Source organism: Pollachius pollachius (assembly GCF_949987615.1).
Source record: "Pollachius pollachius genome assembly, chromosome: 7".
Classification (NCBI taxonomy): domain Eukaryota; kingdom Metazoa; phylum Chordata; class Actinopteri; order Gadiformes; family Gadidae; genus Pollachius; species Pollachius pollachius.
The window spans coordinates 10053218-10068870 of NC_136940.1; the positions used below are offsets into that span (position 1 = coordinate 10053218).

A 15653-nucleotide genomic window follows, 5' to 3' on the forward strand; every position below is an offset into this window, starting at 1 on the left:
TGGGCTCAGCGGGGGGGGGGGGGGTTAGTTCAGAGTTCTTTGCCCCAGCTGGAGCCTAATGCAGCCGCCTCAACTTCTCCACTTCCCTCCTGCTTGGCCCACGTTGTTGTGTTTATCGTTTGTCAGAGAGGGGTAAAACTTAGTCAGCGAAAGTTGTTCACCGGATCAAAAGGAACACGGCATCCTCGTTTTAGTACTTTCATTTTTTCACCAAGTATAACCAAGGCAACGAGGGGCTCTGTTTGTTTCACAACGGGGAAAATCAAGGACACTGGAGCCCACAAGGAGACATCCCCGGTGCTCCGTCTAATCTCCAGATTGATTCTCGATGAGCTCTTCACGCACGTGCACCAGTAGATCCGTATGCTCGAGCCAAGTATTATACAGTATACAGGCTGTCTTCTATGCATCCATGCTCTTGCTCGCTTTCTCCCTCTCTCTTTCACTCTTGCTCTGTGTCTCTCTCTCTCTTTCTTTCTTTCTTTCTTTCTTTCTTTCTTGTATGTATATTCCGGAGCAGGATGGAGTCCTGCATGACTAACTGCCATTATCCGTTGACATAGTGTGAGAAGAGCAGTCACAGTGGTTTAAGCCTCCCACTTCCTCCTCTTCTTCTGATCTCTCTGTCTGTGTCTCTCTGTCTCTGTCTCTCTGTTTGTCTCTCTGTGAGAGTTTATTGAAACCTTTCCCTCTCGATAGTCCTTTGGCTCTGTGTCTGTCTCCCCCCCCATCATTGTAAGATAGTCCGTGATGAGCCCTTCAAGTCTTTTATATTCAGAGCGATGGGATGCTGCTTCTGGGTTTGCCTTCCAATGTTAATATTTGCGTAACGAGACACTGTGAATCCGTGCTCTGCTCCAAGTCCTGCGGATAGATGGAGAACACTGGTCCGATTTATACGTAGATTAAAATACTATCAAACAATGTGAGGGAGTTTTGTCTAAGCAACACTGTCACTTAAAAAAACTGTTAACTTCTGGGCGTGAGTTAGCCGGGAACGTCGGCTATATGAATGCGGCTGACGAATTCATTGCTTGAGTCATCTAAAAAACGAATACGCCGCCACCGTTGCATTGGATCAGTACAGCAGGATTGCCAGCGACACGGTCTGTCACATCGCAGCCAAGCTTGTACGGCCGATTGAAACAACACAGTGTTAAACTCAACATCCCTGTTTGTTTTCCTTTTGCGCTCACAAGCCCTGGCCGCTTCTCCACATGAGGTCTGGAACAGCCCTGTGTTCCCCTAGCGGTAACACATCTCCCACGCGGGGGCTCTGGACTTATTCAGCCTGCCCTGTGTGCAGAAAGTCTTCTCTAGAATTCTTCCAGCAGATTTTTGCAATATAACACCAGCCCATAGAAATTATTCAACGTGCTTTTTCCATACCCCTGATTCTTAAGGGTTGATCCAAGGAAGTGGGAAATGTCCGATATGGCTATCATACTTACATGCGATGCATTGTATATCGGCACGCCATCTTCAAATTGGAACCTGATGTGCTTATGACAAAACATGGAATAGGATTGAACCTATAGAGTGATACACAATGGAAAGCTTTCTGAACAGAGGTAATTGGCTGAAGACATGTCGTGGAAAGACTCGATCACACAGGCACTTTAATATGTTTGTGGTGGAGGATGACATGGGAGATTCCTGTGGGATGGGAGAGCCATTATGCTGTATGTCTGCGTCTGGGCTGGCACTTGAATGTCAAGTCTCAGAAGTGGACAGAATTTTAAAAGAAGAAGAATTTTATGTCTGCTGTAAATCACTATCTGCTGTTTTTGACATTGAGATTTATCATCAGACTCTATCATTTTATTTTTACCCTCATGATTTGCCAAATGGTGGCTCCCTTATGGGGGATTGGTCAACGTCAGCGGTGGCTGCGCTGTGAAATGTTCTTGAGAAACAATGTCGCTTTCGATATAACAAGACACTGTGGGTCCTGAATTGGTTTCATCACAGCATCAAAACGGATGACAATTTGCGCAACAAATTCAATTGCACACATTGCCATAAGTTGGAGTTTCAACATGATCATATTGTCATTCAGAGGCGGTAGTGTGTCAACGCTTTTTTGGGATAGAAGTTCACAGTCTCCTGTCAACATGATGTATCACTCCTTAGGCCAGTTGATTTAAGGAGTTAATGTTAAAGACCGAGAACACCACAGCATCTGCATTGACTAAGGTCCTTTTATGCTAATAAATCTGAATCCAGTGGTCTTGAAGGGGTCAGAGTTAAGTGGCGGGATCTCACTTAAGATGATGTCCACCGACGTCTACGCTCCCATACTGTATGAGTAACACTTTCCTTAAGGTTCCCTCTGTTCTTCCGATTGCTCTAGGTATGTACCTGTCTGACCTGACCTACATTGACTCCGCCTACCCCTCCACCGGCAGTATCCTGGAGAACGAACAGAGGTCCAACCTGATGAACAATATCCTTAGGATCATATCAGATCTGCAGAGATCCTGCATCTGCGGTGAGCTTTGATACATGCAAATGTAATAAATACTTAGACACGCACACATGTAAAAACACACTCATAAAAACAGTAACAGTCTTTCCTTTCCTTAATGAAGTGCAAGCTGATTCAAGCTCTCTCTCTGGTTATAACATGTCCTGTTCTAATGGTTTTATGGTTACCTTATGAAAATATCCAAATATGCACATCACAGATGGCTTGGCATATAATGTTATACAGTTAGCCATTTCTCGGTTTGGATTGCAAACCTACTGAATCCGGTACCTTGCACTGAAGTATTCAGCCTACAGACTACATTGCACGAGTAACACTAGCTTCTGTGCTGCTCCTTGCCCTCGATCCCCAGACATACCAGTGTTGCCTCACGTCCAGAAGTATCTCAACTCGGTCAGATATATCGAGGAGCTGCAGAAGTTTGTGGAGGATGACAACTACAAGTAAGACGCGCTGACTGCGATAATCTATGAGTCAGATTTCCTGCGAGGCACACTGTAAAGAAAACCGGTACGGTCTAACGTGTTCAATGCAGACGTCCTTAGTCCATAGTTGGATTTTTCCATTAAGGAACACTAGTCATGCAGAATCCTCGGGGTGTCGCCTTGAAACAAGCTTTCATAGGGTTATAAATTTGAAGTTATAAAAAGTTTTTTTAAAAAGGGAAAAGAGATTCATTATCCACTCTAATTGGCAGAGAGTTTACTTAAGAGCCTGTGTTTTGGGATGCATTAAGCGATGTCCCAGGGTCCCCATGTTCAACAAAGAAGATTCAAGCACTGGCTATAAACCTTAACTAGCTGACCCAAGGTTATCTCCTCTCTGCAGGCTGTCCCTGAAGATCGAGCCAGCCACCAGCACACCACGCGCTCACATCTCCAAAGAGGACCTTGTTGGTAAGACACAGATTTGAAATGAGCGTACGTTGTTGTATTTCTTCCTATGGAGGATCTGTGGACGATTGAGGTGAAATGAGCCACTGAAGGTGAACTCACAAGGTGTTTGTTCCTTTGTTTCCTCCACACCAGGTCAGGAGGTGTCCGCCTCGCCTCTCTGTGGCCGCAAGGGAACGATAGCCCCAGAGGGCGCCAAGGTCTCGGCCACACCTCCCTCGCCCCGCAACCTGCTGCCCTACAGCCACAGGAAGAGCCACAGCCTGGGCTACAAGTCAGTACACGTCCCGGTGACCTCCAGGGACCACCATCCATTGTAGGATCAGGCCTTACTAGGGCTGCACAATTTGCTGGGCTGAAGTCTTTTTATTTTTATAAAATGACACACTGTCGCAGCTCAGCAATTGCTTTATTAATACAGTTTTTTATATACAGCAGGCACCACAGTATATTAAATGAATCAATAGTCTTTAGTACCGTCATTCTGTTCCACACACCGTAGCGTTATACTATAGTTGTCCGGGAAGCTTAATCCTCGCTCAGACACAGACATTAAATACATCTCTGCTCAGAGATTCACAATCAACACTCACCGTGGCATTATACAATAAGTGTCCGAAAAGCCGAACTTTCTCGCGGACACCAAAGTCCAAAAAAGTTGGAAAAGGTAGTCTGTAGTAGTGTAGTGTAGTAAGGAGTGCAACGTTCACGGGGTTCGAGGAGAATGGCAAAAACATAGGACTTTACCCCTTTTCTCTCGAAACTGGGGAATTATTTAAGTTATGAAATGGCATCCATTACCATATTGACGATCATATAAGACAAATGACCACTTGTGAAACAAAGTCCATTCCCACGGAGGGAAATGCGTACATCTGCACTGCAGAACCCCAGGACTCACCATGTCTCCCTCTGTCCGGATAGCTTCATCCACAAGATGAACACGGTGGAGTTCAAGAGCGCCACCTTCCCCAACGCGGGCTCCCGCCACCTCTTGGACGACAGTGTTATGGAGAGCCACACCCCCACCCGAGGTCAGGCGGAGAGCTCCACCCTGTCCAGCGGCATCTCCCTGGGTAAGACTGCTACACCAAGCACCCGCACCACCACAGAACTACAGCAAGACTATTACCACCACAGATGTACACTGTAAGACCATTACCACCACAGATCCAACACTGCATGACCATTACTACCACATATCTATATATATATCTAGTTGTACAGGTGGACAACTGATTAGTGCAGGAGAAAATGTTACTCCCTCACATCGCCTTTCATATCATTTTCCTGTTTTTAGGAAGCAGTGAAGGCTCAGAGCTCAGTGAGGAGATGCCGTGGCCGGCTTTTGAGAGGTAAGACCTTCCAGACAGATCCCCACAAGTTAAAGCTATTTATTAAAACATTAACATCAGCCAAAGCTAACTGAAGCTAATCTGAACGACGACCATATAAATATCTTCAAAGATGCGTGTTAATAGAGCAACCGCTATCCCTGTTGTGATGGAATGGTTTGTGAATCCCTGGCGTCATCCTAGTGCTAGCATGAGTGAACAAACGCACAGTCCCTAAGCTACGCCGTCATTGGCTCTTGCCATTTGGGCTGTCCCGCCTTCACACTCCACGCTGTCCGCTCGCCCTAGGCAGGAAGACGCCACCCTCTCTGCTCGGGCCACCTTGAAACCCGAAACTAATTAGCCACTGTGTGATCCCAGCCCTTAGTCCCACTGTGCCCATGGGCCTCGCCAAGCCCCACCGCCTCTGATACATAGTCCCATGCCCGGAACCCACCCAGCCTGAAAACCATCCTAACCCTCCTCTCCAAAAACACCCGCTCTCCCCTCCCCGAACATTTTATTTCTTTTTACAATTTTGTTTATTTTTTTCTGATGAACAGTTTTCACAGAGGCGTCATCGTCGGACAAACGCTGATCTCGCTCATAACAGCAAGTACGGGTTTGCCCTTTGTATGTAGCACGGTTCGTCGACTAAACTATAGCATTAGTTTACTACGCGTGCCCTGCTCCATACAAGTAGCTGACTCCTAATTAGTGCAATGAGCCAATGCCTGTGTTTTGTCCTATGATGGCGCAGGGTCTGCGAAAAGGGTCTCTTCCATTAGAAACCCCTCTAACAGCACGCAAGAACACAAAACCCTGTCACTCCATCCAGCCTTAACATCATCTTGGCCAAGAAAAGGTGTGGCCGAGCCCACACCAAAGAACCTCACACTTATCAGTGTACCGTGCCCCCCCTCCCCCTCCCTATCCCACTCTGAACAGGACTCGCTTCTATCACTCTCTGGGCCCAGTGACCCGCGTGGCCCGCATCTCCTACAGAGGCGTCCTCAGGGCCAGCAGGTATAGCCAAACCGACCAGTACCAACTAAAACCCTCTCTCGGCCTCTTTCCCTGCCCTGGAGCCCCCCTGCTGACCGTGGGGGGGGGTGCTGTGTGTGTGTGTGTGTGTGTGTGTGATCATGAGAGGCGTAGTAGTTACGCAGGTGGTGGGGGTGTGTGTGTGTAATTGGAAGGTATTGGGTCATTACAGGTGGCTGAGGATCATAGTCTCTTAGTGCTCTTGCTCTGCTAACCATCAATCTCTCTCCGGGCTCGCCTCTTCTTCGAGACACATGTGCATGCATGTGCCAGCTCTCTTACACGCACACGCACACACAGACACACAAACTTGCATTCTTTTTTGTGAGGGGTTCCAAAATATTTGAAATAAAAATAGTGAGATCCATCGTCGGCCAAGCCGGCCTCACGCGCTCTTGGAAACAGAGCATAGCATCACCCTCCTCTTCCTCATCTCGTGGCCTGGGCTCAGGAAGAGTCTGAGGTCCGAGGCGAGCCACCCAGTTCCCATGGATGCTACGTATTAAGGCGACCATGCCTGTTCTCTGATGGTTATTCTCTATCTCTCTCTCGCTCTCTCGCTCTTTCTTTCTTTTTTTTTTCTTTCTTTCTTTCTTTCTTTCTTTCTTTCTTTCTTTCTTTCTTTCTTTCTTTCTTTCTCCCCCACTGGGCTTCATTATGTGGTGTTTTAAGCACGGGAATCCCTTCTCTGTTCCCCCAGACGGACCCAATCTGAACGCCACTCGTGAGCACCAAGCCCACAGAAAACTCTAAATCGCTTTAAAATAATATTTGGTTACATCTGAACTTTATAGAGCAGGAGTCAAATCAAGGTTTTCTGTTATTGGCGAGAGGGGCTCTGCAGATTGCGTCCGGACGACACTGTTATGTTATATTTTGGTGTGTGCGTAAAAGGGTAACCAAGGAGATCTGTGGTTACATGCTTGTGAGTTACAATATGACTCTGTTTTTCCCTTGCTGCAGCTCTGCAGAGTCTGAGGAGCTGGCTGTCCACTTGTATCCAGGAGCAGTGACGGTCCAGGGGGTCTTGAGACGCAAGACAGTCCTCAAGGAAGGCAAGAAACCCACGGTGAGACACACACACACACACACACACACACACACACACACACCTGCTCTAGTACCAGGCTTTCAAACAGAGTGAAGTAAAGATGCAGCCAGTGTCAAAAATTCATGCCAACATATTTATTAAAATGCTATTGATGACAAACTTTAAATCAAACCCAGGCTGTTACCCTTCATTCTCTAATCATGCGTCCAAAGGAGCCAGGAATCATTTAATTTCTTCCCCTCACCCCCAAACATGTGGTTTCTTTTTGCTCTTTGTCATTTCCTCTCAGGGCCTTGGTAATGTATTACTGTCTCTTTGTCGTTTAGTTGAGGGTTTCAAGATATAGCAAACTGCTTCCCACCGGCGTTGGACTAGGAGAGCCGCTTGAGTGTACGCCACGGAGTCCGCAGCGGCTTAGCATTGATTATCATTCGCATATCTGGATCCCACCATGGACTACAATGTAAGTTTTACCAGAGGCCTCTTGTGACATCCACCTCTCTCTAACCCCCCCAATCACTGCAGGTTGCCTCTTGGACAAAGTACTGGGTGGCTCTCTGCGGCGCACAGCTCTACTTCTACCCTGCCAAATCCCTCAAGGCCACTGAGAGGAAGCACGTGAGTAGCACACGCTGTCACTCGCACCCGAGTGCGGGATAATACCTGTGTTGCTGATCCAAGTCCAACTCCACATCATCACTACACCCACGACTCCCAGCAGAAACACAAGCAAATGCACTTTAGACTTTGACTTGGTTCTAGTTCTGTGTGTGTGTGTGTGTGTGTGTGTGTGTGTGTGTGTGTGTGTCCTCAATCGACCCAGAAGCTTAAAGCTTGACTGATGGAGGGAGAGAGTGCAGGACCTAAATGGATATAAATAAGTGGAGGGCTAGGTGGAGTCAAGTAAGGGGATTGTGGACCGGGAAAGGGGGGTATAGGCCCAGCAGGGGTTAGACAGATGGTAGCATTCATTGAATAATGGAACCCATGACATCATTGCAGTCCTGTGTGTCACTCACAGGCTAATGAGAACCTTGTGGCATCCGCAAGTTCCTTCGCACTTTGCTCTGTCTAAGCCTGAAAACAAAGGAAACGCATGCCCTGGCCTTCCTTTGCTTGTCTGCCATACCCTATGAACGGCTTGCACGCAGGTGCAAGGCAAAGCAGAGAGCCGGGAAATTAACTGAGTGTGTTTCCTTCCATTCTCTTGTCCTGCTGCAGTTCAAGTCGACGTCTAGTAAAACCGTGTGTGTGGTTGGTCTGATGGCCATGATGACAGACGACCCAGAGCACCCCGACATCTTCCTCCTGACAGACTCGGAAAACGGTAGGGCAGACACACAAACACAAACACACAAACAAACAAACATACGCTGAAGGCGAAGTGAATAGTGGGGAATAGCTATTCCCCACTATTCATGGAGCCTGAGTTGAATAATTGTTTTAGTATATACTACACGTGAACACTCCAAAAATCATCAAGATAACAATATTTGCCGCGATTTATTTGTTTTTATTAGCGCTTTATTTATTTTTATTAGCGTGACGTAGGGGTGTAACGGTACACTGAAGTCACGGTTCGGTTCATATCTCAGTTCAGACATCACGGTTCGGTACGAGTTCGGTACAATGAAGGGAAAAGAAAAAACAAAAATGCAGAAAGCAATTATTTTTTATTGTGCATGTCTCAGGTTGTACCACCTAGTGTCATACAGTCTCTCCCCTGAGCTAGCTGCAACAGTCAGACAATCAGTTATAAAACTGAAAATGCAGCACACAAAATTTTGGTGCATTTCCACCGGAGGGTGCGGCTCAGTTTGGTGCGACTTGCTGGAGTAGTGAAGGTTCAGCTCAGCTCAGCTACGGGTCGCGTTTCCACCACCGACAGTACCCTTATGGTTGGGGGGTTTAAACCAGATGTCAATAGCCGCGGCAGCTACGTTAGCATCGTGATCTCATAGCAGCCCGACACAGTGTAGCCTGCTAATAAATCCAAGGAAAAAGAAGAATGCGCACAATGAACAAAGATCAACAATGTAGGTCGTCCAAGAAGGACGGCAAACTTTTGTGCGACATTATCTTCAATAAATGAAGCTTTCGCCGTTGTCCAGAAATACCTCTTAGATAATGTTTTTTTTGTTATCCTCCCCCTGTCTCACGGAAGTGCGATTCTGTCAACCAATCCACGGACGGCGTGTGTAGCTCGAACTTGCCGGCACCCTTTCAGACAAGTAGGTCTATCTGTAGCCGGAGGCACTTGGCAAACCACCACTGCCAAACACGCCCACCGGCCAAACACGCCCATTGCTCTGCCAAACACGCCCATTGCTTGTTGCTATCTTATAATTGGTCCATGGTTGCTATGGTGGCCATCATGGGGGAAAACAATACACAGCGCCCCATTCACTTTGTATAGAATGCAAACAAACTTAATAAAAACATAACAACAAGTATAGGCGCGCGCTCCAGGGACCTTGAGGGACTGGAGCCGCGCCCGAGGGCCTCTGGCAGAGTCGAGTGCCCGCGGCGACTGTCCCGATGGCCACGCAGAGCACTCAGCGCCGCACAACATTTGACTCAGAAGGTTGGAATAGTAACCTTAAAAATTAATGGGATTTTTGAAGGAGACGTAAGCCTTAACTATGACTTTGTATTTCCACAGAATTCGAACGAATCAATAAATACGGTGGGACTGGGCGGGGGGATTGTATTACATCTGAAGCGTTACGCACGCGCACGAGCTATGGGCGTGTTTGGCAGAGCAATGGGCGTGTTTGGTCGGTGGGCGTGTTTGGCAGTGGTGGTTTGCCAAGTGGCTCCGGCTACAGATAGACCCTACCCCTTTCAGGCGTCTCAGTACCCCAACGGAGGAGTACAGCGAGATGAGTACGGCTCAGTCCGGGTCACGCCCACTTTTGGCGGTGGAAACGCGACCCGTGCCGCACCTTAGCGATCTGAACAGACCCGCACCCTCCGGTGGAAACGCGCCATTAGTTTTTAGATTGATTGATTAATTGATTGATTGATTGATTGAAAAAAAAATTCGAACATGTAAAAGAAAAACAGAAATATCATACAGAAAATAATGATGTTACACAAAATAGAAATCATAATTAGATACCTGAATGACAAATACTTGAATACTTAAATTGTAACATGTTCGAAAAGGAGTGGGGAGAAGTTAACACTTATTCCCCTTAATCCCACCCCTTCTCCGTAACTCATTGTAATTAAGTTTCCCTTGTCATAATATTTATTATTAATAACATTTTCATTTATTATTAGTAATATCTATATAACTAGATATATATATGATTTTTTTTAACGTATCCAAATATATAATTTTCTAAAAATAAAATGTATTACTTATATGTTCATATCAAATATATACTATAATTCCTTACACATTTCTCCAAAAATAAAAATAAATAAAAAACATTCATGAAAATATATATATATTATCTCACTATTGATATATTTTAGTATCAAAACTATAATTAAATTCAGAAATTAAATGCAGATGCAGAAAAAAACAAAACAACTAAATAAATAAATAAACAATAAAAAATTAACACCCAATGAAAATCAAACACCTTCATCCTTGTACACTGTCAGAATCATTTCCTTTAACCTCTTTTTAAATAATTTTAAGTTTGGATATTGCTTGAGGTCTTCATTTAACGTATTCCACAATTTTACCCCACATGGAGAAATACTAAACCTTTTTCTGGTTGTACGCACCTTTTTCATTTTAAAATTAAACAATCCCCGTAAAAAATAACTCCCATCTCTTTGAGCGAATTTTGGCGGTAGTTTGTTGTTATTTTTTTTTTATTATTATTATTTTTTAATTGTGCTGTTATAGTTGTCCCTGAAGGACTCGCGTATCTAACATTTGTTCCGCATTACATGAATTAATTTGCATGCCAGTTTTATTTGATTTTATACCGTGTATTCACCGTGTAAATCCATGCACCGAACCGTGACGTCCGTACCGATTCGGTTTAATACGAATGCACGTATCGTTACCCCCCTAGCGTGACGAGACGACCGTCATGCGCCTTCCCCATTACGTCGCTGTTTTATAAATAAAAAGCAAATTTTACCCTGAAAAACGCAAAGACCATATTTTGTTGCTCTTATTGAGTTTCTAGGGATGTTTTTTTGTTGAATTTCTTGTATTTTTTTCCTCTGAAACACTTGCAAAGCGGGACATTTTGCGATGAAAACAATATCCAGAGTTTGAGATCTCAATCATGGGATATTGCCCAATATCCCTAGATAGCGAACCAATCAAATTGCGGCATCGTAGGAGGTTCACGTGTAGCATATTCTAAACACATATATACATGTATGTATGTACACACACACACACACACACACACACACACACACACACAGGCACACGCACACTTTAACACGTACACACACACGGAGGCACACACACATTTTAACACATACACACACAGAGACACGAAGGCACACACATTTAAACACGTATACAGACACAGAGGCGCACACACACACACACACGGAAGGACACAAACACGTTTCTTTTCAACATGGGTGCACAACGTCTTCATTGGGTGCCAACTATGACTGCTTCTTCAGTACTCGGCCCTTCATTGTTCAGTGCTCTTCTCACACATTGACTCACTGCACTGTGAAACGTATTGGTTTTGCACAAGGCTCAACTGGATTATGATTTCTGAGTGAGCCATGGTGGTGTTTTCCATGAAATTGGCCCTTGGGTGACAGATTGAGGTTTCCTCTGACTGATTTTCCTTTCCCTTGCCCAGGTAACACCTACAAGTATCAGGCAGGAAGTCGAACCAATGCCACTACGTGGTTCAAACATCTGAGCCTGGCTTGTCAGAGCAACAGGCAGCAGGTAGGTGTGAAGACACGCAAGCACGCATGCATTCATGTGCGCACACACAGAGAAACGGAACAACACTCTCTTCTGTGCCCACCACAGGTGCCAGCGAATCTGATGTCATTTGAGTGACCGACAAAAATGATGGTGGTCGAGGAGCAGGAAGAGGAGGAGGAGGAAGTCCCCCTGTGATGAAAAGCCAGCAGCAGAAGGTGCAGGACTAGAAGACAGCCCCCTAGGATGAACAAAAAGGAAAGCGGAGGAGTGGGAGGACGAGGACTGTTGTCTCAGTAGTGGGAGTAGTTCACTGCCATGAGTCCCCCCCCCCCCCCCCCCCCCCCCCCCCCCCCAACAAACACTCCCTCCCCCTTTCCCCGCCAATCTTGTGCCGGCCTCTCTGCAATCGTCCCCCGCCACCACTGCCTTAACCAGAGACCGTCCCTTCCTGTCCCCCTCCTCCCCAACGCCACGTGTCTGTGAGACGGGTGCGGCTGACGTGGCTGCATTCAACTACTGAACAAGGACCTGTACCACTACTTCTTCTGTTGCCCTCTCTGGCTCTCCAGCAGCTCTCTGTTCTCTGCCCCCTTGGACTCCTGTTCCTCACCCCCACACCGCCCCCCCCCCCCGCTCCGGGTGATGGTCAGAAATGAGGGAGGGAACCTTTTCTTTGTTGTTGTTGTTTTCTTTCCATCTTACTGATACCTTGCTCCTATGAAATAGAGTGTCTACCGAAATAGAGGAGCTGGACCCTTGCCTCATTTAATCCACACACACTCACACACACATACACACACACACACACACACACACACACACACACACACACACACACACACACACACACACACACACACACACACACACACACACACACACACACACACACACACACACACACAAAATGCACACTCACAAAATACACACTCACACACTGGACCCACCTGTTGGACTGGAGTTAGATGTGCTTTCTTCTTTATTTTCACATTATTTAATGTACACTTTTCACATTCTTGGTGACCATTGCTCACAGATTTGGCAACTTTCTGTGCTCACACAAACACAAGCCTACTTGATGGCTGTATCATACACAAAAGGGCTCTGATTCTCAAAGAATTCCAGCAGAAACAGCCTCTCTGACGTGAACGTGTCATCTATATTTTATTCTTACGCCTCCCATGTCAGGTACTCGTGCAAAGTTTAGCAGGGGCAATGGTTGCTTTGGTTACGTACTAGTTGGTTTTATATTAGTAGCATAACCCGGGGAACTAGGCTAAGCTTTTCCATTGTTGATAGACTTGCATTACCATTTCAGTCTGTTTTCTTCTCATCAAATCGCTTCATTCAACACACACACGCACACGCGCGCGTTGTAAACACTAATGACTTTAAAGCTGTGAAAGAGACAAAGTGAGCGACAAGTGAGACCGCATGACAGAGACTCTGATCTCTTCATTGGGCCGCTTTGAGCACAGCGGCAGCCCACGGGCTGGAGCACACGGTCAAAGCCGTCTTCTGGAGCCACGGACCATCCATTTCAACCCTGCTCGTTGTTCTGAATGTGTTGTAGAGTTACATTTATTTGGGAGGCTTGTTTTTGGTGTTTATTGCTTGTTGGTTTGTTTTTTTTGAGGGCGGGTGGGAACGTTTCGCAGTATTACGACGTAGACGGCTTGCACCCGCCACGGTAGTTTTGTCTGTTACATTTTTATCATCTATATTATTTGGTCAAATGTCGTTTTTGTTTTGTGTCTTCAGTTTTGTACCTTTTTCATTTCATTTTATTTGATATATTATATTTCTAGAATGCTTGAGCCCTTCCTCGGTACTGATCTGAAAGCCTCCTGTGTTTGGCCCTGGACGAGCATGAGCTGCTTGGTTCTTGCCAGTGCCAAGCAATACCGCTTTGCGCATCACAGGGTTCAGTATGATGGAGGGTCATTGAAGGGCCATGGGTTAAGGAACGAGGAAAACACAGGATGAGTGACGGCGTGCAACATATCCGGTAACCCCATTCATAGAGGAAAGCGTTAACACCTTGATGTGACCTAATCCTAAAATATGAACAAAAGGAACAAACCTATTTGAAAGAACTGTAAATTAGTGTTCAACAGGACAATGGTTGAGCGCCACTCCTCTGTTTGATTCAATCAGCCGTTTACATTGTATGTTTACACAGTCGTTGGCCCAAAATCCCAATCTTTTCTTTCTCTCTCAACACATTGGGTATCTGCCAACATACACAGACTCCTGGTCATATACAGCTCTCTCTGTCTCTCTCTTGTACCCACAGTCGCGGAAGAAGTTAAGTTATTGCTGTTGTTCACTGTATAATTAGTATTAAATGAGAGCCCCCCTTTTGATTGAGTAATGTTTGTGGAACTCCCCACTGACTCAAGAAGCAGTTGAAATGATCACATGACCTCTGGCCAAGCCAAATAGGACTGATCTGCACTGGCCAAAGAAAGAGATTTCTTCTTATCTAATGTGTTTAAGTAACCACTCCTTGACAGGGTATGTGGGGGGGTGGCAGGACAAGCACGTGCCTGTCTTATTACAGGGACTTTTAGGGAGGAGAGTAGCGTGGTTTTCAATGCAGAGCTCAGTGTTACTATGTATTGGGAGTTTTCCTATTGGAGAGAATGTAAGGCGGGGGGGGAGGTAACCTGGGGATGAATGAGTTGGCAATCCAAATAAGAGGGAGGACAATTTTGCAGCATGTGTGTGCAGACGTCTCGGTTTTTAGAAGATATTTAAGCCAGTTTTGCGTTCTCCCTATCATTGCAGTTGGTCAAAGGGGTGACTACCCTTGCCATTGGTGGCTTCAAGTCAACCTTTTTTGTACTGCATATTGGAGTGAGGGGAACACTTTGGATTAAAAAAAAAAGATGTTTGGCGACGCAATCACAATGGAACAAAAATCGCCTTTTAAAAAACAAAAGATAAAAAGGAGCAGAGAAGAGGCACAGCCTTTTGAATTGCCAAAACCCCATGAACCTAAATGGTTCAAATGATTGATGGAATTTAGCGGAGGGTACAATTGGAAGGTACTGTGTTTACCATGTAAGGGGGACTACGGTCAACATGTCGAGGGGGGGGGGGTATTATTTTAGAGCCGCTGTCCCTCTTCCCCTGTCTGCCAAGGCCGGTTGTTGGCAAGATGTTGTGTTGAAATTGTGATGAGGACGGGCGGGAATGGGTTATGGTTTTAACTCAGTTAAAACCATGAGCTGGAGGTTTCTAATATGAAGGTTGGACTGTAGGTGTATTAAAAGTCTTTAATACACTCTCAAATGGACCTCGGACTCGGCAGGTTTAAGGGGTGCGCGACAGTTGCTGGTTACATAATGAAGTTAGCAACCCTCCATCTGGACTTGATTGATTTGTTGAAATCAACCTTTTCCTAATCTCGAGTTGTTTGGTTTGCTTTCTGAAATGTTACGCGAGTTTACAATGTTTCTTTTTTTTTTTTACAAAGTCAACATAGTGGAAGCATTAAGCGTTAAACTTTAAAGGTCGCCAATATTAGTGCTATAGGTCAACCGTGTGTGAGTGACGGGGAGCTGATGTGTTTGTAATTTCAGCGCTATTTCCAACTGTCACGATGACTTCCTTTATGGTCTTTATGAAAGTGTATCTTCATGCTCATAAGGAAACGTCCTTTAGGAAATTTGGCGTACTATGCCACAAAGATTAATTGTATGCTTATGACAGAGATCAGTGCCTTGATCGGGTTGTTGAAAAGGCATTAGTTTTGTAAGTTAAAAAAAGAATTTCCTACAAAGAAATTCACAATGTTACAGAAAATCCCTTATTGTACTCTTGAGCTTCTGTGCTTCCTATAATTGAACCATTCTGTCTAGAAATGCACAACTACTAACTGTTTACTTTCCGGGTAAAGTAAGGACATGATGTCAGTGGACCAGCCTTCTTGACGAGGAAGGGGGTTTGCTCGCCACGACGTGAT

At 45.6% G+C, this 15653-nt stretch overlaps 1 protein-coding gene across 2 annotated transcripts in view; it reads left to right on the plus strand.

The window, feature by feature from the left end:
* The window catches only part of ralgps2 (Ral GEF with PH domain and SH3 binding motif 2), a 67954-nt gene extending 55998 nt beyond the window's left edge, over window positions 1–11956 (plus strand). The window contains exons 10-21 of one of the 2 annotated variants that reach the window (XM_079739176.1): window positions 2354–2491; window positions 2841–2931; window positions 3317–3384; window positions 3517–3655; window positions 4306–4457; window positions 4682–4736; window positions 5664–5741; window positions 6723–6828; window positions 7336–7428; window positions 8032–8137; window positions 11610–11701; window positions 11789–11956. In XM_079739176.1, coding sequence (XP_079595302.1) covers window positions 2354–2491; window positions 2841–2931; window positions 3317–3384; window positions 3517–3655; window positions 4306–4457; window positions 4682–4736; window positions 5664–5741; window positions 6723–6828; window positions 7336–7428; window positions 8032–8137; window positions 11610–11701; window positions 11789–11818 — 1148 coding nt within the window. In that variant the 3' untranslated portion in view covers window positions 11819–11956. The remainder of the gene's footprint in view (window positions 1–2353; window positions 2492–2840; window positions 2932–3316; window positions 3385–3516; window positions 3656–4305; window positions 4458–4681; window positions 4737–5663; window positions 5742–6722; window positions 6829–7335; window positions 7429–8031; window positions 8138–11609; window positions 11702–11788) is intronic. The other variant, XM_079739177.1, reaches the window with a different exon arrangement.
* Window positions 11957–15653: the final 3697 nt, after the last annotated feature.